Genomic DNA, 25,940 nt, shown 5'->3' with positions numbered 1-25,940 from the left:
CCCAATTCTAGTATTGTAGAGTGATATTTTTTTTTAAAGATTTTTATGATTTTCAGGTAAAAAACATAAAAAAAATTAAGAGTACCTTAAGCGAACCTGATCTCTCTTTTTGAAATCAGAAATTAGAATTGATATTGTTTATTCGATTGTGAAAAGTTATTGAAAATTATTGTCACCCCAAACATGTCTTGAATAATGTTTTCTTTAATCGTTTATGACATTTCATCTATCGTGTTGTATAGATTTTGCTTTTCAAATACAGTTATTTTAATTTGACTTAAAAAATGCTTTGCTTTGAAGCATGTATGTAACATTTTTTATATTTTGAAGCTTTTTTTGAAAAAACGGGTCAATTTCTCATAGAATAAAAAACGTAAAGCCCGGATTACAGTTCTTGTGAACTCGAACTCGAACGTGAACGTGAACTCACCACAGTGAAAAAATATTCCGCAGTGAGATGTCAAATTGGTCAAATCTTCAAAATTAGTAAGAGGTTTGTTCAACTGCGGGTAGAAATTGGTTTCGATCGGAAAATGACAGATCATTCAACCAATGTTTTGATCGATAATTGTCGAACCAGTGCTCAAATTTAAATTCAAATTTCTCAAAAAAACATATTGTTCTTCTTCAAAACAGATTCAGCTTTGAAAACGATTGATTTAATCAAATAATCCCAAAGTTCTTATCTTTGAATACAATGAATTTAAATTAAATTTTATGAATTTAAAGTACTTTCAAAAAGTATTTATCGATCAAGGAGTAACGAGCTTTAGCGATTCGTTTCTTTTGAAAAACTTATTGAAAGGACGTTATGAATATAACTTCTACAAGATAGCCATTTTTTGTTCTTGATTAAAAATTGACAAACAAAAATTTCAAAATTACTTTTAATTAGTGAAACTATTGAAAAAGTTTTTATTTAATTAAAATGCATCAGTACTCTTTTGTTTGTTAATTTTTCTGCTTTTCAGTTCTCCTTGAAACACATTGTTTTTGAATGATTTCATAAATTTTTATAATTATTTCCATACCTTTTCTGAAACACACATTTGAACAAAGCGGAATCTATTTTTTTTTATTTCAATGGAATCTGGCCATTCGATGATCTTCATTTACATTTATTCGTCGAGAAACTCTACCAACAGGTACAATTAAATGATGCCCAAGTGGGTTTTAAAGTTAAAAAAAATATCGTATGCGTTTCATTTTAAATTCGTAGTATTTTAAGCCTTTATTTGCCTTCAAATGTGCTTACAAATTAAAAAACTAATTTTTTATGAAGCAAAAATGTTTCCGTCATCGGTGAAATTTTTTTCAGAATGCACATTGCCATTCGGACGTGAAAATGAATGCGGAATTTATATTCACCACTCTTGTTCGTTTTCCGTTTTCACGTTCGCTCAGTGCGTTTACACTTCGAGCGGAATGTCAGTGAACGCGGAAAAAATATTCCGCAGTGAAAATCGGGGGAATTGAAATAAAATTAATATTAAAGGGCTTTGAACAAGGAAATCAGTTCAAAAATAATCGTTCAACCATTCTGCATCTATTCCACCTAGTTTCGCAGCCATGAAAAGCAGCATAGTCGAGTTTTTGAAGAATATAAGTTTTTTTCATTTTCACGTTCGAAAGAACTGTAAATGCACCTTAAGATCTTACTAGGGGGGGAAGGGGGGTTTTGAAAAATCTTACTTTGTCTTACCAGGGGGGGGGGGGGGGGAAGGGAGGGATGAAAATTTCCAAAATCGTGCTTACGTAATTAGTGAACGGCTCCTTAGGATGATTATCAGTGCTGTTGACTATCTTGCCTTACAAAACGAAACCGGCAGATTATAAGACTGGGGGCGCTTAAATGGGATGACGGCAAACGCCAAAAAATGTAAGATAGTCAGTTGAACACAGTCAACTTCAAATATCAACACTCGGGATCAACATTGGAGAAGTCCATTCTTGACCATGGAGTGAAAATTGACAAAAAAAGACGGTATTCTAATTAAAGACGAATGGAATAAATTTAAAAAAAAAATTGGATGCATGATATATTTTTTTTTAATTTTTGTAAAAAATAATGAAAACGCCGAAACCTACCTCGTATTTAAACCGCTTCAACTTTTGGTTGCGTTGATCGATTATGATGAAATTTGACCACATACTAGAATGTACTTTTGTACAAAATTTCAGTAAATTTTGAGATTAAAACGTAAAATTTGACAAAGTTACAGCTTATTTTGAGAGGCAATCAATTTTCCCTACCTTTAGCTGTATCTTTCTTCTTGATACTCGCAAAATGTTGAAAACTTATTGAATGGAGAGTTTATAAGGTAAAATAGTATGAGAGAAAGTTTAAGGAAAAAAATCAACTGTGAAAGAAATAACTTTTAGTCAAAGTTGAAAGTTTGTGCGCTGCTCTGTGCTAGTTCATTATTTTTTTAAACGCAATAAATCTAATTACCTTACCTTATAATTATTTTGTAATGAACAACTATAAACAAAAGCTCAATTTTCAGTTCATTTTCAAAAGCTTTTTTTTTAAAACTTTTTTTTTGTATTTTGTAATCAAGAATAGAACTTACTTTTCGCAAAAACTTACAATACAACTAACACTGAAATCCATTACAGCTTCCATCAATCTTGACCGAACTGTGCCTGTCTTATTGTATCGATTAAGGATTAAATTATACAAAATCAATCAGCTAAAGCTGATTTCATCTAACCGGAATCTAATTATCAGCACGTCAATTAATCGTCATCTAATTCAAAAACAAATGTTAATTCGGCAAAAATGGCCTATCTCTTCGTATCTGCACCAGATATCTGTTGCCCATCAATTGCTATCATTAATTTCCAAACATGGAGAGGATTAGCACCTTTTTCCCGCTTACTCTGTGTTATCAACAAGGAATCTCGTATTCAGACTTTGCATACGACCCGATTAAGTTAACCGACAGCAGCCGGACGCCCCAGGATAACAACATGGCTCCATCCAGATAAAGCTATTCATCGTGGCAAACGATTTCCATTAATCTACTGGATTTCGTGAGGCTAAGCCGAAACTATTCCTTTCTATTCGAGGGAACTGAACCAGAAGGTCCTTGTTTGGAGAAAAGTCACGTGGAAAGCAAAGAAAAGCGAGGATGGGGAAACATTTTCTTGTTGACACCCACCAGCTCGTATGTAGCTACTAGCTAATTAATGAATTTATTAAGCTGCTACAAATTTCCGGAGCCCAGCTGCTGGGATAATTACACAAATTCAACCGGATGGCGTTTGGGTCTTATTCCGACCATTCGTTTGCGGTATCCGGAAATAGGTAATTTATTCGGTCCGAAAACGATATACGGGTAATTAGGTGTCATTCATTACTTGTTAGAACTTTTCAGGTTGAATCGATTCACGGCGATTAATTTGCAGGAAGAATTGTTGTGCAATGCAAAGGGTACGTATGGTACAATATTAACTTTAATATTTTGTTTTTTAGCATTTGAGTTCGAAATCAGAACTAAAATTTAACATCGGTTCTGTAATCTGCTGTTTGTATCAAAAGACAGAAAAAGTTTTTTGTTAATGTGCTCATTTTTCATAACGAATTGGGAGCTTCAATGATGACTTCATGCAAAGCTTTCTATTTGCGTCTGCATCCTCTTTCACTAACACCGAATGGCACCTGGCGCATATTGATTCAATCAATTTCCCAGACATTTGCCCTCGACGTTTGTTTTGCGATTCGATGTCCTTCTCTGTGTGATGAGATGCCCGATTGATGATGATGGCGATGACGATTGTTCCGATATCTTTGATGGCAAAAAAGGAGGATGAGACTACCCCCTACCAAATTTAGCCCTGATGCATCAGAGGAGAATTGAAAACAAGGCCGGTCGAACTCGGAAAGTGCAATCTGGCGCATCATCTGCTTTGCATACACATCAGTGCCAAAAGCGGTGAATGAATTCATACATCAAATGGGACTGAGTTTTTTTCTGTTTTTGAAATTTAAATATTTTTGATCCGTCATCGGTCTCAACCCCGTAGTCGATCAAAGTGTATCAAAAATGAATCCAATAAATTCTGTGGTTAAAATTATTGTACCTAGGTGGTTCGACCAGTACTTTCACGGGATAAATTTACAGGAGAATTTCCGCTATCGTAAACAGTTGCTGTTAAAATTTCAACTAAAATGGACATACATTTTTGTTCTAATTACGTACGTTTTACGCTTGTAAAACTTTATCCAAAGACGCTAAAATTTAAAAAAAAAATTTAGATATCAATAACAGCCATTCGATTTTCGGAAAATTGAACAAAAACAATGTCATTCAGCTTCCAAATGACGAATGCAAAGAATTTTTCTTCTTCTATGGCGATTGTCAAAATTTTGAATTGATTGGAGGAGCCCTAAAACGATGAACATTGAAAATAACCAGGACTCGTGATAGAAGTGTTATCCTGCACGAGGAGGTTGCTACGTTTGCCCATTTTGGGCCACAACCTTAAGAGCAAGTTTACTGGTGTTGGGAAGAAGTGGTAGAAATTTTGACACTTACGACACATTTTGAAAATTTTGCCATGCAAAAACATTTTCAAGATCTGTGGCTTTCTAGTTATTTTACAACACGTGTTGTATTTTCGCATGCTGTGATGCAAAAATCGCAATATTTCTATCACATACGGCTGAAATAGAAACAGTGTTGTAAAAAAATACAACTCCCCAAGATCTTGAAAACATTTTTGCATGGTAAAATTTTCAAAATATCAAAATTTCTACCACTTTTTCCCAACCCCAGTGAACTTGCTGTAGTGAAGGGTGCCAATATTGCCATGCCGTAGTTGCGCAAATGCAATTGGTTTTCACATTTCATCGCATTTGCGCAACTGTTGCGAAACGATAGGGCCCGTAAGTCGAGTAAGGAAACTTTTTTTAATTCTCATTTTCAAAGTGAAAGTGAAATTTCACTGTGAATTTCGTTAAACACTACGTTAAGTTTGCAGAAACATCTCCTGCATAACCTTTTCCAATTCAAACACAAATTCTGATACGAATACGAACAATAGTATTTGAATATTTATGACATTTCTCGCAGCTTTAGTGGTACAAGGACTTATGCTAAAATGTCGCTTAAAGACCGTGCAAAACAGCTTTTAACATATCGAAAAAAAAAATCAGCTTCAACGTTGGACTGGGCCTTTCAAACAACTCTTCCGAGTTCCGAAAAGCAATGGCATACAGCAAGGCGTTAAAATCATTTCAGAAAATTCGACACTTTTTGACTCATCTTTAAAAAAATACAAAAAAATAGGGTTTCAATTAATTATCAACTTTTCCTAAAATCGCGAGTGATTATTACTTCTTCAAAAAAAAAGTTTCATATTTGCCTTCTTTTTCCCATTCTGAAAATAAAAGAAATTTCAACGATTTTTAAGAAAAGTTCCAATCCTAATTGAATTTTCGACATGCAAAAATGCAAAATCCCTTCAAAAATGGAAAAATCAAATCCCTGCAAGGCTTCGACAATTAGGTTAAATGAATTAAACCTTTAAAAACTTTTTTTAGTAATGTCAGAAATGCTTGTCTTAATATCTTACCAATTTTTAAACTGTGAAATTCAACTTTTTTAGACCATTCATCATGATTATGATCAATATTGCAGGGGCCGGAATAAATGAGAGACTTGAGGTTTTATTCAACTTTATTGTTTGACATCTTGAGCAATAATGATGGAACTACAGTCATACTATCGTGGCCTCCTTATTATATTCATATATCCTCACTTAGATCCCTACAACTCGGCCATCCTGACCAATAACATTGTCCTCAATGTGTCACTTCTTAGAAAGATAAAAAATAAAATATAAATTTTACAGATTTCACTCACAATTTCAAAAATAATTTCACTTTCGAAATTCACACTGTTCAAACAAATTTACATGGAATTAAATGAATTGCTCTACCATTACTAAAACTTAACCGTTTTCCTGAACTACATTTTTGATTTTTTTTCTCTATTGTTGGTGATTCTCTGCTTTTGCTTCTTCATGGTTAGAAAATCGATTATTCCAGCGCTATTTCTGGGTCTCCTTGCTTAGTCAAGTTGAAGGCAAAACGCACTTCCGCGATCTACGGCATCCAGCCCTGCTTGTCACCTTGACAACGTCAGTGCCTGGATAAGCTGCACTATCAGCTCTTACCGTAACATCCGGATCGTTTCCAGTCTTCCTTGACAGTTGTGCAGCAGACGACGGCAGCAATCCTCTTCCAGAATTCATTTTCTGCAACCACCGGATCATTGAAACATTTTCGGAACTCCATATTGTCCAGCTGAACGAAACCCGATCTTCCGGCATCTTCGGCTCCATCACTGCCTGCGTCTTCGACAGCGCTAGTGCCTGGAAAAGTTGCTCCATCAACTTCTACCGACAGATCCGGAACGATTCTCGTTTCTTCAGGGACCAGGAACTCAGCTGTAATTTTCCAAGGCGGTTATTGGTTCTTGATCCCACTTCTGAATCTGCAGGGGCCGGAATAAATGAGAGACTTGAGGTTTTATTCAACTTTATTGTTTGACATCTTGAGCAATAATGATGGAACCAAGGTTCTTAGATACACTAGGTTTTCCGACTTTCACAGTAAGTAGGTGAGGAGTGAGCGGGGCTCTCAATGAGTTTGTTTATTTTTTGCTCAGCTTTTCTGGGGTTTGTTGGTAAACAAACTTCATGAGTTCCGTATAGTTGCATAGCCTACATAGCCAAAATGGCTGAATCGGGAATTCGTTATTCGGGAACACCTCCTGAATATATACTCACCTTGGATGGAACTACAGTCATACTATCGTGGCCTCCTTATTATATTCATATATCCTCACTTAGATCCCTACAATATAGTTATTCTTTTTTAATTAAAAATAATAAACAAATTCAGAAACAGTATTTTTTTCATTTATGCAGATAAGTTCCTTCATCAGTTCTTAATTATTGATTAATGGGCATGAAAATGCTGTTTTCTTGAGTTATCAATAAACTTCTATAGATAAGTTTTTGAAACGGTAAGAAGTATTTCTTGACAAAAAAATTCTTCTTAAATCCTAAAAATCTTCCTATTTTTGAACTTAATTTTTTGTTTGTATTTCTTAATAAATTCACCTACAACCCCCCTCCCCCATGGAAGGGTCCTTCGTACGAACCTGGCCAAAAGAATCCGTAGCTCAAAGAAAGAAGAGCTGAGAAGCTCAGAAATATAACCGACAATCAATTACATGAAATCCAACAATGCGCATGAAAGCAATTGCATTCTTATTGCCATCCGCAATCCTATGGGGGAGTGCAATCAAGATGATAACACCCTCCCCCCCCCCCCAAAACTCCTGAAATGGCTTGAATCAAACCACACGAATCACCAACAATTAATAAATTTCAATGGAAAGAAATCACTCCCTATGCAAGTCACTTCAGGAGTTCCGCATGGATCTCATTTAGGACCCCTTCTATTCAAACTTTATGTAAACGACATTTCCTTTAGTCTCAAAAATCTCAAAATGCTTATTTATGCCGACGACATGAATCATTATTTGGAAATGAGAAATGAAGAAGACATCAGCATATTCCAAAATGAAATTCACATTTTCCCCCTGTGGTGCATAAAAAGTTATCTGAAGCTCATTGTAAAAAAATGCAATTTAATGGCATTTAGCAGAAAAAGAACAACAAAAAACATCACAATTACATAAGGAGATAAGAATGTAGAAAAATGTGAAAGAGTCAGAGATTTAGAAATTATCTTAAACTCCAAACTTACTTTCACAGACCATTACAATACTATCATCCATAGGGCAAATAACATGCTGGGCTTTATAAAGCGCTTTTGCTTTAATTTTCAAAACCCATTCACAATAAAAACACTTACTTCGAAAATAAAATCAAATTTGGCATGGGATGGTAATTCAATACGAGGAATATTTCTTTTGAAACAAATCCTTTCTTGCAGTAGGAGGATAGAATTGGGAAATTGTTATTGACCCTTACGCTTTACAGTGTAGGGTGGAGAAGAAAGAAGGGGCCCCATATTAATATTGTTGTAATACTTAAAAATTTATCAACCAATGGAACTATACTTAATATAAGAGGAATTTTGGGTACGAAAAAAATTGGAATTTTTATTAAAGACTTCGACCTCCATTCAGCAGGGGGTGAAAGGAAGAAACGGACGGCTCTCTTATCAGGTTTTTAGCATAAATCCAGAACATATCAAGCGAAAACAACCATATTTTATAACTTAGATTGTTTGCATACTATTAATTTAAGACCCTCCTTTTTTAGGGCAAAGCTTTAAGAAACAGATTAAAATTATCAGATCTGTGTTAACGATTTATAGATCAAGATTCAAAAAATTTGTCTGAGTCATCTTTGTATTGCAAAGCTATTCAAAACTCCAGCTGCAGCTCTTATTTTATAGCGGTTGCTTATAAATTATGTTATAATTTAACATAAAATAATGCCAATAAAACAATAAAAATTTGAATAATTTCTGAAAATATAATTTGTTTTAGAAAGGTGTAGCGAAGCACCCCGGGGCAGATAGTAAATAAATGAATAAATAAATAAATAAATAAATTCCCTCCAAGCGTAAATGAACCTAACTAAACATTCGCAGACGCTAGAATTTCTATAAACACTTCAAACTTTTCCTAGTTTAGGTTCTTTTGAATTTTCAAAACTTCCCACTCTGTGGGAGTGTTTATTGAAAAAAGAGTTAATCAATCATCATTTTAAGTAAGGTTGTCAGTTTTTTTCCACAGGTATCCGGGGCGGGTTAATCCGGGCTATTTGAACATAAAAACCTGTTAAAATCATTGCAGTTGATTTCATAATTTTATTCCAAAAGCAGGTAAATACCCAGAAATTAGAAGAAAAAAACACTTGAAACATTTCATTTTTATCAAAATACATCAGCCGATTTTTAATTGTATTTGCTTACATAGAATGTAGACTTTGAAAAAAAAATCGTTTTTAGTCCTAAAAAAATGTTGTTACTCAATTTTAGTATTTTTCATATTTTTAGAAGAAATGAAGACATCAGGGCATTCTTCAAAAAAATCTGAACAACCGTTTCGGGCCGGACCATTCCTTAATTTTATTCTAAATATCCGGAAAAGTTCGGATAAAATCGAAAAAATTCGGTCTGTCAAACTCTACTCTACTAGACCGATTTTTTCAGGTACCTAAAACTCATCAGTAAATTTGTTAACTTTTTTGGAAAAAGTGTAAATTATTCATAAGATTAGATTATTTTCGACAACTAGGTAATCGCTCAAGGAAGGAAGGATATTAGGAAGTTCTTTTTGTGATTTTTTACAAACACGGCTTGATTTGAATATTCTTTGTCAATGCTGATTCCAGCTCATCCACACAATAATAATTAAAACTTTAAGTAGAAAACAAGCTTTGGATTTAAAGTTTAAAACAAACTCTGAATTTGAAAATTTCGTTATTTCATTCAATTGTAATTGATTAAGTTTCTTCACTAAAAAAAATAGTTTAAACTATCAGAAATGATCAGTTAATAACAATTCTTAGTAGAATAAGATTTAAAAGTTATACAATTAATTTGGAATAAAGCGTACATAAAAAAAGGACTTTCCACTTCTTTTTTAAAAATCATTTGTTAAAAATTTCTTACAACTTCTTTCCCATCAGTTCAAATAAAAAAAATCTATCATGACATCTGGATATTTCAAAGAAAATGGATCAAAATAATCTTTTAAATTAGGAAATTGGAGAATTGAAACTGAAATTGATAATAATGAAATGTCATTTTCGAATACTTCAGGAAAAGAGTATCAGCGACAATCAGTATTAAATTCAAAGCAATTATGAACAAAAACCTTTGTCTATTTGTTGTTTTTTTTTAACGATGCAAAAAAAAATCATCAAAATTTCGATGAGAGCCGAGTCCTGATATGAAGAAGTTCAGGAAAAACATTGAAGATTTTTTTCTTTATTTTCTTCTCTTAAATGTGTGTGTGTTATTTTCATTCGAAAGATTCTTTGAAAAGCTCATGAGGGGTTGTGTTTTAAATGATCAGATATACGAATTACGAAAATTATCTTTTTATTAACACTAGCTGACCCGGTGTGCTTTGCTACAGCTTATAAAAATCAACAAATTGCGTGAAAATAATTTTATTATTAATTAGTTTTTGATATTGTAAAATGAAAGTTTTCACATCAAATTATTGTTGGAAAACAAAGAAAGATGAGATTCTCTGAAATTATTTTTTTAACTGAATCTGAAATTGTTTTTCAATGATGGTTTTTAATTTGATATGAAGAACTCGTTTTTATTATCCTTTCTCTCCTGCAATTTGGGGAGAGTCCACGAACTGCTATAACAACATTTTTGCATAACATCAAATTTTGCATAACATCAAATTTTGCATATGGCTCCATTTGCTTGATAAGTTTTCGAGCTAAATTATTTTCCTTCTCTCCGTTTCTTCTCTGGAAGAAGGAAAGGTCTTTAATCTTAAAAAAAAACCTCTCATATAGAATATGATTTCTTCAGCTTGAAAAAATTTATGCAATCAAACCTCCCCCATTCCTGGAATCTTTCCTTGAAAATGAATCATTTTTCATGCTCGATTTTTTTTTCAAATTTGGTTGCATTTTTTGGATAAGTTCTCAAATTATACAAAAAAAATGTGCGGAACTTCTTTTTCCCTGTCTGGAAGGTGAAAAGGGTTTTTTTAATAACCATAGAACTATTCCTCGTACACTTATGCCATCTCCTGCAAAATTTGTTGATATTTATTTTTGGTACTCGAATATACTTCCCTGATAAATTTGGTTTTCAATTCAATTAGTTCTCGAGTTATGCATAAAAGGTAGACCCCTCTTCTCATCCCCCCAGTGGAAGGACAGATGGGTCTCAAACATCGCAGAAACTTGAACCGTAGCCTTATACCTTCCTATGTGAAATTTGCACTAATTTGCATGATTTGGTATCGAAAAATGCATTAAATTTTATGGAAGACTCCCTGTATCACCCCAATAGAAGAGAGTGGAGTCCCAAATAATCAAGGAAACCTTTCTCGTACCCATATTAAATTTGGTTCCATTTGCTTGATTTGTTCTCGAATTTAGCTAAACAAATTGTATGGGAGGCCCCTTCCTCTTTAACCATCCAAACCATCTTTAAAATGTGCATCCTACCCATATACCCTCGCGTGCCAAATTTGGTTCCGTTTGCTTGGTTAATTCTCGAATTGTGCGAAAAATGGTGAGGGAGCCCCCCTCTCCGCTTCCTATTTTTCCATTGGAAGGAGGGAGGGGTACCAAACCATTTTAGGAACATTTCTCGTAACCAAATGCACTCCCATACCAAATATGGTTCAATTTGCATGATCGGTTCTCGAGTTATTCAAATGTTTCTATTGTTTGGAAGACCCCCTCCTCCCTTCCTGTTAGAGGGAGGAGCCTCAAATCATAATAGGAACCTCTCCGGCCTCCAATACCCCCACCTGCCAAGTTCCACGTAAATCGGTTCAGTAGTTTCCGAGTCTATAGGGAACAGACAGACAGAAATTCATTTTTATATATGTATATAGAAGAAGATATGAGTTGTATAAAATAATAGCAAAATATAAAAAAGCTTTTGCTATTCTTTTCTAATTTCATATTTTTCAAAATACTTCTAATTTTTTCAAGGAAATACAAGAGGAGGATGAAGAGCAGTGTGCAGCATATATTGAAGACCCCACAAAAACTGGATCATTCCATATAAAGTGTGTACAGCGGACAATAATCTTGGCCGATAGACTCGCTATGGTCTACAAACAAATCCTGAAATATTCAAAATGGCCCGTCCACCCTTTGTCTCTGGACGTTCTCTCCTTTTTAACAATGTTCAAAAAGTCATCATTTTGAAAAAAGAATATTTCCGAACTACGATGTTTTAAAAAATTTAAAAATACTTGTTGAAAATATTCTATTTGAATAAAGCTTGCCAGATTGCCTGATTTTATCCGGGTTTGCCCAGATACTTAAAACCAAATTTGAGAAAAGTCCGGTCAGGTCCGGTTGTCTGGATTTATTCACATTGTTTGCCGAATTAAACAAAAAAATTATGTTTAAATATTTTTCAAACTTATGCGTCCAAAGCGAAATTTTTTAAGCAATTTTTAAAAAAAGTAATCATTAAAGGTTTTTTTAGAAACCTCAATACAATTAAAAATCTACTGATGATGTTTTGAAAAAAAAAATTTTTTTTTCAATTTTTTTTATTGATTTTTGTTGAGTAGATCCTAAGTTTTGAACAAATATGCCCGGATACTGCCCGGAGTTTTTGTCGACCGTTCTGCAATTACATGCCCGGATTTTGCCAGGTTGTAAGATAAAATAACTATAATTTTTCCGGCCCGGATACGTGCTGTAAAAAACCTGCTGACGCTAATTTTAATCTGGATCGTATACTTTTACTAACCTATCCGTCTCCGGTTAGCCCACGATAACGATCCCGGACCCTACAATGGATTTTAAAGAACAAAATAAATGCACTTCAGAAGTTTGCTGTCAAAAATTGGTAAAAATTGGATCAAAATCAGCGTTTTTTGCCAACAGCAGTTGAAAAATCTTTTTTTGTTGAATCAACCTCACAAAATTGCTGATTTGTCTTCAACATTGATGTTGAATACACAAAATAGGAGATTAAGCCAAAAATCAAATTCATGAATTAACCGACTACTTTAAAGCCTCATTCTTAATGACTTTTTTTCTTTAAATTCCAGATCAAACTGGTGGACGTAGAAAAGGTCGAATGGCTGAACCGTCGCTCTTATAGCGCAATCGGCTTGCTTCTCGGCGCCCGGGAAGGTCGTGTTTTATTGCGCTGCGATCAAGGACTGGAAGATTGGTTCGAGCTGCTGGAGGAGTGTACCCTGAGCAGCAAACAACGCCGCCAAGCTCTTCGACTAACGCAAGGTCCACGATCTCGAGCCTCGCTGGCGGCACCGGTTTCGCACACCTCGCTCCAGAACAATCACCTAGGGCTGGGTGGAACCTATTCCGGAGCCATCGAGGATTGGCTCATGTCCCGGCATCACAAAACATCCGTCAATCATCACCATTTGCACTTTTTGCATTCGGATTCGGTTCCGGATTTGAGTACTATTAATGAGAATGGTTTGACCAGTGGAATGTTGACAAATCATTCCACCCCTAAGAAGGTTCCCAATGCCCGTCATAATCTTTCCGGAAGTTCTACCAATGGTTATAATAGCCACAATGGATCATTCTGCAATGGATTCCCTTACTCACCGTTGAAGAAACTGTCCGATAACTTCATCAATGGGAACAGTACCTACATCATCAATGATGAGGATGAAGAAGTAGAGCTACGACGAGGTGGACGTTATAGGGATAATGATGATCTTTACCGACGTCCGCTGGGTCCAGGAAATAATGATAACAACAGACATTCTTGTAAGTTTACGCAAATGCAAATGAAACTCCGTAAACGAAATTTGTAATTTAAATTTTTGTTTCAGTACTAACGGATCTAGACTTTTCCGCTTGTGACAGTGGCCTCGATACGCCTCCTTCAACTCATCGTCCGTCCAGCTGCCGCGATAATATGTATCTGATTGCGGCCTACAATCATCACAACCAAAGCATCAACTCCAGGGATAAGACCACCGATACCGGTATCAGCTCATCGCGGGGAACGTTGGTATCGCCGGCCAACAGCATTCGCCACGGCTATGTCAATGGAGGCAGCAACAACAATAACAACATGAATAGCTACGGATCTAGGTAACCTTAAAAATACAAAAGAAAACCATCTATACAAATACTCATATTTGTTTACAATATTTCAGATACAGCGTTCAAGAACAGAAAATTTTGCGTTCAAGAAATCATCCACTAGAGGAAAACAAAAACTCACTTCGCTCAATCCGTGCAGAATTCTTCGAACAGAACAAATACAACAACAATCACATGGTCAATGGACATCACAATCACAACGTGCATCACCAAGCGTCAACCGGAATCGGAAGCAATGGAAATATTCATCAACTGCATCATCAGCTGCACCAACAGCAGCAGCAACTGCACAATGGTCTGAACAACAATGTGAACAACGGAAACGGTGGACATCACCACCATCATCAGCTATCGCAGCAGCAACAACAACAACAACAAGGGCTACACCAACATCACCACAACCACCATCAACAACAGCAGCAGATGCAACAGCAACAGATGCAGAATCAGTATCACCATCATCATTACGCCAATGGGAATGGCAACAGTAGCACCAGTATCAACGCAATCGGAAGTAATTCCGGAAGTGGAAATGGAACGGCTGCAATGCGTGATCGCTACCAGCATCCGGCACTGACGGCCATCATCAACGATACCCAGGGAATGAAGTTCAGAGGTAGGTTTGCCGTTATTTAAAAACGTGCCAAAATCGAGTAGGGTAAATGTAACCGATCTCGGCCCTAAGGCATGGTTGACTAGTTTTCCCAAGATTGTAGACTTCCTGTAAAATGTAGCTATGCATAACCTTCGACAATAATGATTGCTTACTATTTAGCCAACCCCCTGGCAACTTGACGTTTCCCATACAAATCGCGTGTGCCAGTTTTTTCTGGTTCTCTGGTTCTGTCAAATCGAAAATCAAGCGACTTAACATGTCGGAAAGGCGCATATGGAAATATGGTTTCTTTTAATCGATTCAACAAATGAAAAAAATGTTAAGAATTGAAAATTAGCTCAGTTATACGTAGAGTGAATTTGTTTTCAGAAGTTCAGTCGAAGCAAACGGCACACAGACGTAAATCTGTGTGTCCTTTATAAGGTTTAAAACTTCTGGACTGATCAAAATAATTCACTAATATACGGCAGATTTTTGGGAAAAGAACCCCTTCCACTGAAACTATTGTTGACGATCGTACACAATAATTGTAAAACAAAATATTACCACAACCATCATTGAGTGATTTTCATAAACTGCGAGACATATGAAAATTTTAGTATAACAAATCTTTCAAATTATAGCAGAAAATGCCTCGGTTTATAGAAAACTGTTCCTATACAATAAATAAATAGGTAAAATATTGAATGAGAGTAATAGTTTCGGTTGAAACTTTTTTTCATCCATTCGAATTTTATGATTCGCACCACATTTGATGATGTGCCCTTTCCATACGCATGGTTCGAAAAGTATGTAAACAAGCGGTACACATGCGACATCTGCGAATTTTAATCAGGCACACGAAACTCGCCAGAACTGTCAAGTTGCCAGGGGGTTGTATTTAGCCTAGAATGCAGTAAAAATATGTCTTGACTTTGAAACTGTGGATAATTTGAGATCAATCCTTTCAAACTCTTGATTGAAATGCTCCGAGTTGTGGCCCTTTCTGAGTTGCTTTAATTGGCCGTCACGCACCTAGTCTAGAGTATTAAGAACGTTTCCGCTATTCGGAAATCATTTGGAAACGGGTGATCCAACTAACGTGAAATTAAAAAACTCATAGATTTTTAGGTAAAGGTTAATTTCTGAATGTTCACCTTTCATCTTAGATTTAATGCACTTGCATTACCTACTAAATTTTAAAATTTTGGTTTTCTAAATATTCAAAATAAACCACGCATAAATTTGGGTTTAAAACATATTGCGGCAATGCTAGCACCACTAACCCACAGAAACTGTACTACAGACTGTTCCGAAAATTTAAAAAAACATTTCCTTTCTCAAATAAATTAAACAATTTTTTAAATATTTCATTCTCAAACATACTGTATTATAGTGTTTTCTTTCAATTCATAATTCTAAATGATTTTTGTAGGGTTCTCTTTCTTTTCTCTCAAGTAACACAATTCATCAGCCTTCATAGTGCCAATTTTTTTAATTTTTCAATACTATTCGCTGGTTTCATGTATTTTCTCAGCTTTGCTTCGTCAAAGGCCCAAAAAGTTTGGATTGGACGAATCTCTGGACAGTTTGGTGGGTTCTTGTCTTCCGGTAAACATGTGACCTTGTTGACTTCATACCACTTAAATGCATCCTTAGAGTAGTGGTACGAAGCGAGATCAGGCAAGATTGTAGGGTTGTTATGCTGTTTGATTGAGGGTAGCAACCTTTTTTGTAAACTTAACCTACTTACTAAATGTTCCCGCGCCGATCCTCCGGTGCTTAGGGCCGTGGTAAAAGACCTCCACTGTTGACGATCCGAAGCCAGCGTCTTCACTCGGTCCCAGACAAGGTTCTCGTCAACAGTTCTGATTTCGGCGGCTATTCTGAGTCTGCGTCTTCTTCGATGTCCTTCTGGCTTCCATTCAAGCTCCTCTCTGCAAATCTCGTTCTAATCTCGTTCTAATCTCCACTTACGTTCCCGAATCTCGATTTATAGCGCCCTTTGATGACACCGGCGATGTAGTTCCTCATTCGAGATCCAATTGCCAGACCACCAAGCGCGGATGATATTCCGCAGGCAGCGGTTTACAAATACTTGCAGTTTTCGCGTCGTCACCGCATATGTGCACCAAGTTTCGCACCCGTACAGCAATACGGATTTGACGTTTGAGTTGAAGATTCGGATTTTTGTTCGAAGAGAGATCTGGCGTGAACGCCAGATGTTTCGGAGACTCGCAAACGCAAAACGGGCCTTTCTGATCCGGGTTCCGATGTCTTTCGTGGTACCACCATCAGTCGTTATCTGGCTACCAAGATACTGGAAGCACTCCACTTTCTCAACTTGTTGCCCAGTTACCATGAAACTGGAGGGATTTCCTGTGTTGATCGCTATCGACTTGGTCTTTCCGACATTGACTTTGAGACCTGCTGCCTTGAAACTTTCGGTATGTATGGCGAATATGGCTTTCCCCACCATAACATTCAATCCTTATTTTTCAATTTAAATGGCTTTCAATGATGCAGGGGAACATCCTTTCTCTTGGGTGAGGTATAAAATTGTGGTCCAGGCAGAGTTTTATAGTCGAGTTTAATGTAGGTTTCATCATTCATGATTCAACACAACCCGATTTCTTAGTCAGAAGTTTGTCGTAGAGTTTTCGAGCCCTTGGTTTCACGGATTCAGCCTCGTTGGCACTCCTTTTGGCTGCCTCTGCTTCAGATGGGTCTGAATTCAATTCTCTCGTTGGCACAAATAACATTAGTCGATGAGGTACATCCCGTACTGATGTCGTTTGTGGGATTCTTCTATTTTATTGTCCATTGTAGAGGATCAGCAGGGCCAGGCTTCCTACCGCGTATGTTTTCAATGCTTTCCCAACGCTGTTTCAACTGCTCGAAACACACACTTTTTTCTTAACTATTTTTTTTTATTGAAAGACCACTCACAGTTCCCCAGTTGTGCACAATCCTTTTTCTTTGCTAGGGAGTAAGGCCACGCATTTTTAGATTTCTTTGCGAATACCGACAAAAAATGACCACGCTTACTTCACTTGGATGCCAACAACAGTACGCAGCCAACATCTGGTTGAACACTACACGATTTTTTAAATGACGGTTGTTTGATAGTTTATTCATAATTATCGGAACAGTCTATATATATGGCTTAGAAGACTTAAAGGCTATCCTGTGCTACGCACAATGTCAAATTTTAGTTCAACAAAACTAAAAATTTATGCAATTGGTGTTTTTAAGCCTTTTGGTCATTATAGCATCACAAAAATTATAAGTTTTCTTTTAAAATGAAGAAAACTAAAAGTTAAAGAACGCTTTCATTCGCCGCTCTCTGGCGTGCAACGAATCGCTGATATCGGATCTTCGAAGAAATCAAGATTCTATGGCAACGGAGTTGAAATCTGAAATAGCCGCGACAAAATCTTTAAAGCCCCTACCAACAACAACCCAGTCCCCCGTATCTCTTCCCCCTGGCCCAGCCTTGCCACTCCCACAAATAAGAGACGACGAGTCGAGAATCCGATTCTTGCACCTTGTGTGGGTACAAAAAAGGCCACCATGAAGACAATTGCAACGGTCGCTCCTCCTGAAAAAAAAGTTCTGGGTCTACTTGGCAAGGCTGCAAAACAGTGTTTCAGTTAAAGACGTTGAAGAGCTAGTTATCGAATGCCTACAATGTGAATCTGCCGAGGTTCATCTTCTGGTCCGCAAGGATGTTGACGTCTCCAAACTCCGGTCCATTTCGTTCAAAGTGGGTGTGGATCTTAAACACAAGGACGCCGCACTTTCCCCTAGGTTTTGGACAGCTGGAGTCTTGTTCAGGGAATTCGAGGTTCTGGCATCAAAAAACCCGTTAACACCAGCTGTTACGTTCCCGCCCGTTTCGTCGTTGAAGTCAACTCCTGGCGGTTCAACAACTCCAGCCACGCCGCTTCTGTAACTGCCACAACCGCCGACTCTACGTTCTTCGACAGCGGGCCTTCCATGGCCCAGAAATCGAGTGCTCTCAGCACTTCCATAAGTTTATCGTCTTTCTCGCCATCCGAACCTACTCCAAGTGTCTCTGCTCCAGAACGCATCAGAGTCAGCACATCGGAGACTTCCGAGCATGCCTCTCCATTAGGGTTTCCATCACCGGGACGCAAAAAATCCGGCCTTTTGAGGACCTCGGAGCTAGGGTGGTCGGATTTACCGGTTTTTTTCAAATCCGGTATTTCGGTATTTGGAATTTTCAAAACCGATAAAACCGGTAAAACCGGTATTTTTCAAAGTATATCGAATTCATGAAAAGGTTTCGTCTAATTGCAGTAGTAATGGCATAAAATGCGCAGAATTTATAACGCAATAGATTTTGCAACATTTTCAATTGAAAAATATTGCATTAAGCCTATAAATTATCACTTTGTAATAAATCTATCATCACTCTCATGATAATCATGATATTTATCAACGTCATTTTATTATTTTTATTTCACATTGAGGATGCAAAAATAATAGAAGTTTCATATAGTTTGCGACGAATTTTTGTCCTAAACTCTGTAGAACAGTATTGAAGAATAGATTTTACAGATTTAGTAAAAGTTTTTATAGTCTTTCATGAAAATGATACGAAATTTGATATAAAAAAAGATTTTCCTTTAAAAAATGACTTAATCAATTACCAAACAAAACTCAAACACTGTCACAAAGTTTTTGGTTGATTCACAAAATTACAGATTATTGTTGTCTTGAATACGGATGTTTTCCTCGCAACCTAGGTCGTGATAGCATTATGTTTGCATTTCCTAAATTAAAACAAACAAATAGAATTGAAAATCTTTTAAAAATCAGTCAAAATTCAGCAATAAATATAGTTGTTTGGATCTGATCCATACGCTCTTTGTTGCTATAATACTGTTGCAAATTTATAAAAACTTTTTTACTGCTTTGTCGGAAAAAAATGCTTCAACAGCATTAAAAATAAAAACAACAGAGTTTCATCAATTAACTTGAAAATATTGATAGAGAAATTTCATACAAATATTTCAACATGTGTTTAAATGCTGGCTCTATTGAAACATTTTAATTTTAAAACAAAGTAGAAAGGTTCTAATCAACATTTTTGGTTTTTAATTTTTGAAAGCCCTCCACCATTAAGAACGATTTTGAAAAACTTGGCCTGTTTATAGATAAAACATGTTCGCATCTTTTGACCAAATTCCAGTTTTTCAATGAAAACTACTGTAATATAATAATCAAGCAATCTTAAATTTCTTGTAGCTGTTTCTTTTTTCAGTCATTGTTCACTTGTACGGTCTTGAAATGTTGTGAAGCGTTAGTTCGATAGCTGAACTGAAATGTGTAAAGTTTCATGAAAATATTTCATCTGAGTGAGAGAGGCAGCTTGTCAATGCTTTTTTAAACGCCACTCTAGCTTTAATTTAAAAAGTACACCGGCAAGTTTTAGCAACAATCTTATCTCACATACTTAAACCTTGTAGCAAGGTTTATTGAGCTTAGAGTTTGAAACTGATTGAATAAAAGTATTTGTACTCATACATATTTGGTAAAAAACATTTAGCTGTGTCAATTTTATTACAGTGCCGTTGATGAAAAGATGATGAAAAGTTGATGAAAAATTTACCGGAAATCCCGGTTTTTTACCGTCCCAAAAGTCGGTATTTCCGGTATTGGAAAATGGACGGTTTTACCGGTTTAACCGGTTAGACCACCCTACTCGGAGCCCTTCGTCTCAGTTGCGCCGTTTCCAGTCAGCGTCTGCAGTCGTCCCGGCCCTGAGTTCGTCTGTGGTGATGAGGCTCCCCAAATTGCCCCCACAGGCAAGTATTCTTCAAATTCGAGAGCTGTTCCTGCGCGTGATGTGTTCCTGCCTTTCACCGGGACGCAAAGAACTAGGCACTATGGAGACCTCGGAGCCCCTCGACTCAGTCGCGCTGATTCCTGCCAACGTCACCAGTCGTCCCGGCCCTGAGTTCGTATGTGGCGTAGGGGTTCTTCAGCCTGTCTTACCAGGCAAGTATCCATCTTCTATTGACTTACCTCTTCTTGATGGATTTTCCCGTTCCAGTGTACAACGACCCGGTTTGCATGACGGTAAACGTGATTATATCAATCTTTACTATCAGAACGTCGGCGGCATCAATGCTTGTGTTAAAGAATATTTGCTTGCCTCCTCAAGTTCCTGTTACGACATCATTGTCTTCACCGAAAATTGGCTTAAGAACAGGACCCTTACCAGTCAGGTTTTCAGCCCGGACTACACAGTGTTCCGTTGTGATCGAGGCCCCCACAACATCACGAAATCTACTGGAGGTGGTGTTTTGATTGCCATTAAGTCATGCCTATCAGCCGTGCCCATCGATGATGTGGCACGGATTGACATGGAAATGTTCTGGATTCGTATCGACCTAGGCAAACGAAAGCTTTACATTGGTGCTGTGTACCTCCCCCCCGATCGTGCTAAAAATGCGACTTTTGCTGAATCCTTTTCTCGTAGACTTTCCAAAGTTAGCTCAATCACTAGTCCTGAAGACGACATCATTATAACGGAGATTTTAATCTGCCTGGTTTAAAGTGGTGCTCCTCCCAAAGCAGCTTCTTGTTTGCTGACCCGGAAAGATCCTCGTTCACGTTGCCCTCCAACATCATCCTCGACGCTCTAAGTACGGCCACTCTCCGGCAAATCAACAACATCGTTAACAAAAATGGCCGGACGCTCGATCTCTGTTTCGTTAATGACGGGTCTCTTTCACCAACAATCGAAGAAGCTCTTGAGCCTCTGGTCAAGTCCGCCCCTCACCACTCCGCTTTGCTGCTTACGCTAGATGTTTCCGGAATTGTCGCCGTTACCGAAAAACCGGCATCCTTCTTCCACGACTTTAAAAGTTCCTATTTTTCTGCGATTTTTCAAAATCTGGACACCATTAACTGGGAATCTGAACTGGACCCTTCTGATCCGAACGCTGCGTTCACTCACATTGTAAGCTACATTGCCATGTAACGAAACGCTCTGCAGTCTCAAATCTACGAGCACCTTGGGTCACGAAAGAGTTGCGGCAAATGAAAACGCTGAAGAATAAAGCCCTCCGTTATTACACCAGGCACAAGACTCTTCAGGCTAAAAATCAGTATCGCAAACTTAACTCAGCCTATAAAATACTAAGAACGCGTTGCTATCAAGGGAGCCATTAAGGACGAATACTGTTCTTGATTTATTTCAACGACGTGCTGTTGCTCCTCGATGGACCAAAATTAGCTTACGCAGACGACCTGAAGTTGTTTCATCCCATCTCCGGCCCTGACGATGCCAAGTTCCTGCAGGACCAGTTCAACCTCTTCGCCTCCTGGTGCGATGTCAATTGTCTGCCTTTGAATCGTAGTGAATGCGTATCAATTTCTTTTTCCCGTAAGCGGCTTCCATCAAATGCAGTATATATTCTCGGCGGCGAGGCTATTGCTCGAGTTGAGCACGTGAAAGATCTTGGTATCATTCTTGACAGACGGATGGATTTCAAGATTCACACCAATTACATCGTCGATAAAGCTTCTAGAAGCCTAGGTCTATTGTTCCGCATAGCGAAAGACTTCAAAGATATTTACTGTTTGAAGAGTCTTTTTTTCAGTTTGATTCGTTCGATCCTCGAATACGCCTCTGCTATCTGGTGCCCTTATTACCAAAACGGCTCTGAGCGTATTGAGGCTATCCAACGGCGCTTTATGAGATTCGCCCTTCGACACCTGAGCTGGTAAGACTCGTTCCGACTTCCCAGCTACGAGAACCGCTGTCGTTTAATCGACATCGACACGCTGCAAGCCCGCAGGACCTCCGCACGAGCCTCTGTCGTGGCTGATTTGCTTACATCCAGAACTGATTGTCCCGCACTGTTGGAAGGTCTTCAACTCAACATAGGACAACGTGGTTTGAGAAATCGTGATTTCCAGCTCTACGTCCCTCTTCGTTTGAATAATTATGGGGCTAACACAGCACTTATTGGTGTAATCAAGATATTCAACCGCCACTCCGAACATTTTGATTTTGACGTTTCGAGGGATGCATTCCGAAGAAAAATCCTTAAAGCTTTAAGTTTTGTGTAGACCATTGTATTTGGAGTGTCTTTAATTTTAATTTTTAATTTTATCATTAGGATCAATATGTGATCTGTTGATGTACAATAAATAAATAAATAAAAACGGGATTCACTCAGTCACAAAATGTGCTTTCAAAATCACATCACCACTTCGAGTTTAAGTTTCAGTTAGAAAGACGTCTAGGCGTGGTCTTGTGGTAGCGTGTTCGATTCTCACCACAAAGGTCGGAGTTCGATCTCCAAGCCGAGCTAGTTTTTTTTTTTTCAACAAGTAATTTGGTACTTGAGTGACCATTCTGATGCGATGTACGTAGGAAATGTAGGAAAAAAAGCAATTGAACAATTTGTTGAGATCGGAATCCGGCGCGTGGCATAATGGCGGCACCATGTACTGATCATAGGAAAGAACCAAGAGAATGTTGTATGAACCGATGTCAAGGGTGCAATTGGGATAGAGAGATTGTTTTTGCTCATTTAACGATTTTTTGGAAACTTTTTTGTAACTGGTTTATGGGACTTTTGGTTGCTTGCGATGTTTTTGGGCAGTTGAAACTTACTGACAAAATATGTATTTTTTTTTTTTTTGCTTTGTCAATGTGGTGTCACATCAACCTTGAAACCTTTGTTGCAAAAGCCGTTTGATTATCTGTGGTCATACATTTATAGAGGGCATTGAAGTTGAAAAGTGTGGCATGATGCTCCAGTTTACCGTAATTCGTTTTAATTGTTTCATTAATTTATGTTTCTTAAATAAAATTTGGTCTAAATGGTCCATTGAAGAGGGTTTGAACTGAATAAGATCAACAAACATTAGATATAACAAATCTATATTCGTTTGAACAAGGGATTCTTCTCAATGTAAAAGTAAGTCTTTTTAAAAAAAATCAACAAATTTTTTAATTCATTTGTGTTTTATGAAAAAAAAATGCTTTTTTAATCGAGTCCATTTAACTTTGTGTTTGCAATTCATACTTCCTTAATTAAATGTTCACTATAATCTCTTAAGAAAATGCCATGAAACTTTATAACTGAGAAAGCTCTTTAAGCGAGAAAAAAATCGTTCCCTTGAAGTCTCGCTTATCCACGGTCGACTGTGTTCGATTAACAATTTAACACTCATTGAAAAAAGTAAATCGTGACTCATCATTAGAGTGTTTTGCTACTTTTTTTAAAAATTTTAAAAACCCTGTAGTCTAAAAAGTTTTCATTTTGGTCAAAATGAACGGCAGAATTTTTTCAGATTTTTTGAATGAGATTTAGGTAGCCTGGTTTTGGTTTAAAATTGATGAAAAAAAAAACAAATATCTGTTCGAAGACTGTCACTATTTTGATTTTTCTAGAATGTTTTGTTTTCACGCAGTGCAAATGACATGGCCACTTTAGTACCAGGTTTACTCCTTTGAAAAAAGGCATGAATTTGTTCGAGCTCAACAAGTAGAGAAGAATGACCCTGGCAGTTAGACTGACTTGAAAAAAAAATCGAGCTCAACAAGCTACATCATTGGAAATCCCCATACGAATAATGTGATTTGAGCAAGTAAAAAGGACAGCTCCAAGCAATTTTAATTGAAATTTTTGCAAAACAATTCCATTTGGTGACTCTTAATTTGTTGAAGCCCCCTGCAAATAGAAAAATTCGACAAAAAATATCAATGCTCGAAAATCGATAACTTTCTTGTTGAAATAATATTTCTGAAAATTGGACAAAAAATCTGTCAGTGTTTTTATTTTTTCTTCCATTAAAAAACGAATTCTCTGTTTCGGGCGTTATAACTATTATCTCACTACTTCTACCGCTTTTCCGTCTTTGGCAAAGTTGTATCCAAAGAATTTTCCAGTAAGCTCCATGTATTAGAATTTCATTTAAATTGCGTGAGAACAAATAAAACTAAAAAAGTAACATTCTCCTAACAAACTTTGCGTTTTTACGTACAACAACAATTCAATTCAAATCCCGGGTACCTAAATCTAATTTTCAAAAGCTTAAAAAAAGAATCTTTCGTTCGTTATGACCAAAAAAGAAACTTTTTAAACTACAGAGTTTTAGAAATTTGAAAAAAGCTGAAAAACGACACACTTTACTCAACATACTGTTCTCGAATGAATAATTTCAAAGTAAAATTTTAGTAATAACTCTTATAAAGCTTGATTAGGAGCCAATTAGGATTCAAATCTCCCTGTGTTGATCGTAGATTTTAATGTCCTAAATATTTAAAAAATAGAAGAATAAAAATTTATCTTAAAAATTACTTTGACTTTCATATCTCTTGAACTTAAAAACATTTATGACAATTTGCATTGCATCGAGAATTGGGTAGGTATGCACTTTTTACAAATTTGTCTTTTTTTCAAATATGTATGAATAGAAATGAGTTAAAACGTAAAATTTATAAAGTCTATAAAGATAGTGTTGTTTCTTAACAAATTATTCAAATCAGTCAAAATAAAAACACTGTAATTGAAATATTAAGTTTCGAAATTCAAGTAAACTTTTATGACTCGATTTAAGGATTTTGAAACAGGATCATTTCAAAATCAATATTTGATATGATAACTACTGGAATTTGAAGTCATTTCCGAGTGATTTACTAGAAAGTTGGTTTACCTTTTGGATATACATTTAACGTTTCTTGTATTTCACAGATCGTTCCTATTCGGATTGCCAACAGATGCCTCGCCGCCAGCAGTGGACAACAAACACGCCTAGTCCCAAAAGGATTCCTTACCTTGGAACGCCACCAACTCGAGTTTAACGGAACCAATCCAGAGTGGGGCTTTCGAACTCCAACGGTTTTGCCTCGTCCAGATGAATATTTTAAAAATTGTAAACTTGAGCTAATTTCACTGTACACTTTTTCTCCGAAGCAGCGGAAAGTAGTAGGTATATGCGTGATAGTAAAACTAAACATGTGGTGATGATCTAGGCGGAATGGAGCTTAACATTTGAAGAACAAAAATCAAAATTGTCCACAAAATGTCTGTAGATGTAGAATGATTTCTCCCTTTGAACTAAATTATGTAGCGGTATTTATGCGAAAACGGATCTGGAGGCTTTTATTTCAAATAATACCAATGAAGGCTCAGCTCAAATCAATGATAGAAGTATGAAGCGTGCGAAATAACAAGTTTTAGTTTAGCCAAAACGGAAATCCATCTCAAAAGTAGTGCTTCTTTGCGTAGTTCTAATTAATCATAGTTTAGATAAAAGTTACGTCACATCCACTCGTATAAAATATGACGTCCAGTGTGGTGAACTTTTTCTCCGAAAAAAATTTCATAAAGGAATATATATTTCAAGAAGCGATAATCAAAACAAACATTGTGTATACTCGTTGTTAGTTTGTGCCCAAAGGCAATCGAAAGATTTAGGTTACAGTTTCTAGTTTTATATGAAGAAAAATCTGCTATTTTGATAAGCTTCGGTTTTAGATTGG

The 25,940-nt window shown here is 36.7% G+C and overlaps 1 protein-coding gene across 1 annotated transcript in view; it reads left to right on the top strand.

Annotated features, from left to right (window-relative positions):
• Window positions 1–25,545, top strand: part of LOC129744348 (uncharacterized protein DDB_G0283357) — a 467,660-nt gene extending 442,115 nt beyond the window's left edge. Inside the window, exons 6-9 of the mRNA XM_055736825.1 lie at window positions 12,774–13,467; window positions 13,533–13,797; window positions 13,863–14,425; window positions 25,150–25,545. Coding sequence (XP_055592800.1) covers window positions 12,774–13,467; window positions 13,533–13,797; window positions 13,863–14,425; window positions 25,150–25,259 — 1,632 coding nt within the window. The 3' untranslated portion in view covers window positions 25,260–25,545. The remainder of the gene's footprint in view (window positions 1–12,773; window positions 13,468–13,532; window positions 13,798–13,862; window positions 14,426–25,149) is intronic.
• Window positions 25,546–25,940: the final 395 nt, after the last annotated feature.

The sequence above is a fragment of the Uranotaenia lowii genome, chromosome 2 (assembly GCF_029784155.1).
Source record: "Uranotaenia lowii strain MFRU-FL chromosome 2, ASM2978415v1, whole genome shotgun sequence".
NCBI classification, from domain to species: Eukaryota; Metazoa; Arthropoda; class Insecta; order Diptera; family Culicidae; genus Uranotaenia; species Uranotaenia lowii.
The sequence above is the reverse complement of the archived record's forward strand: the minus strand, read 5'-3'. Positions and strand labels throughout refer to the sequence as shown.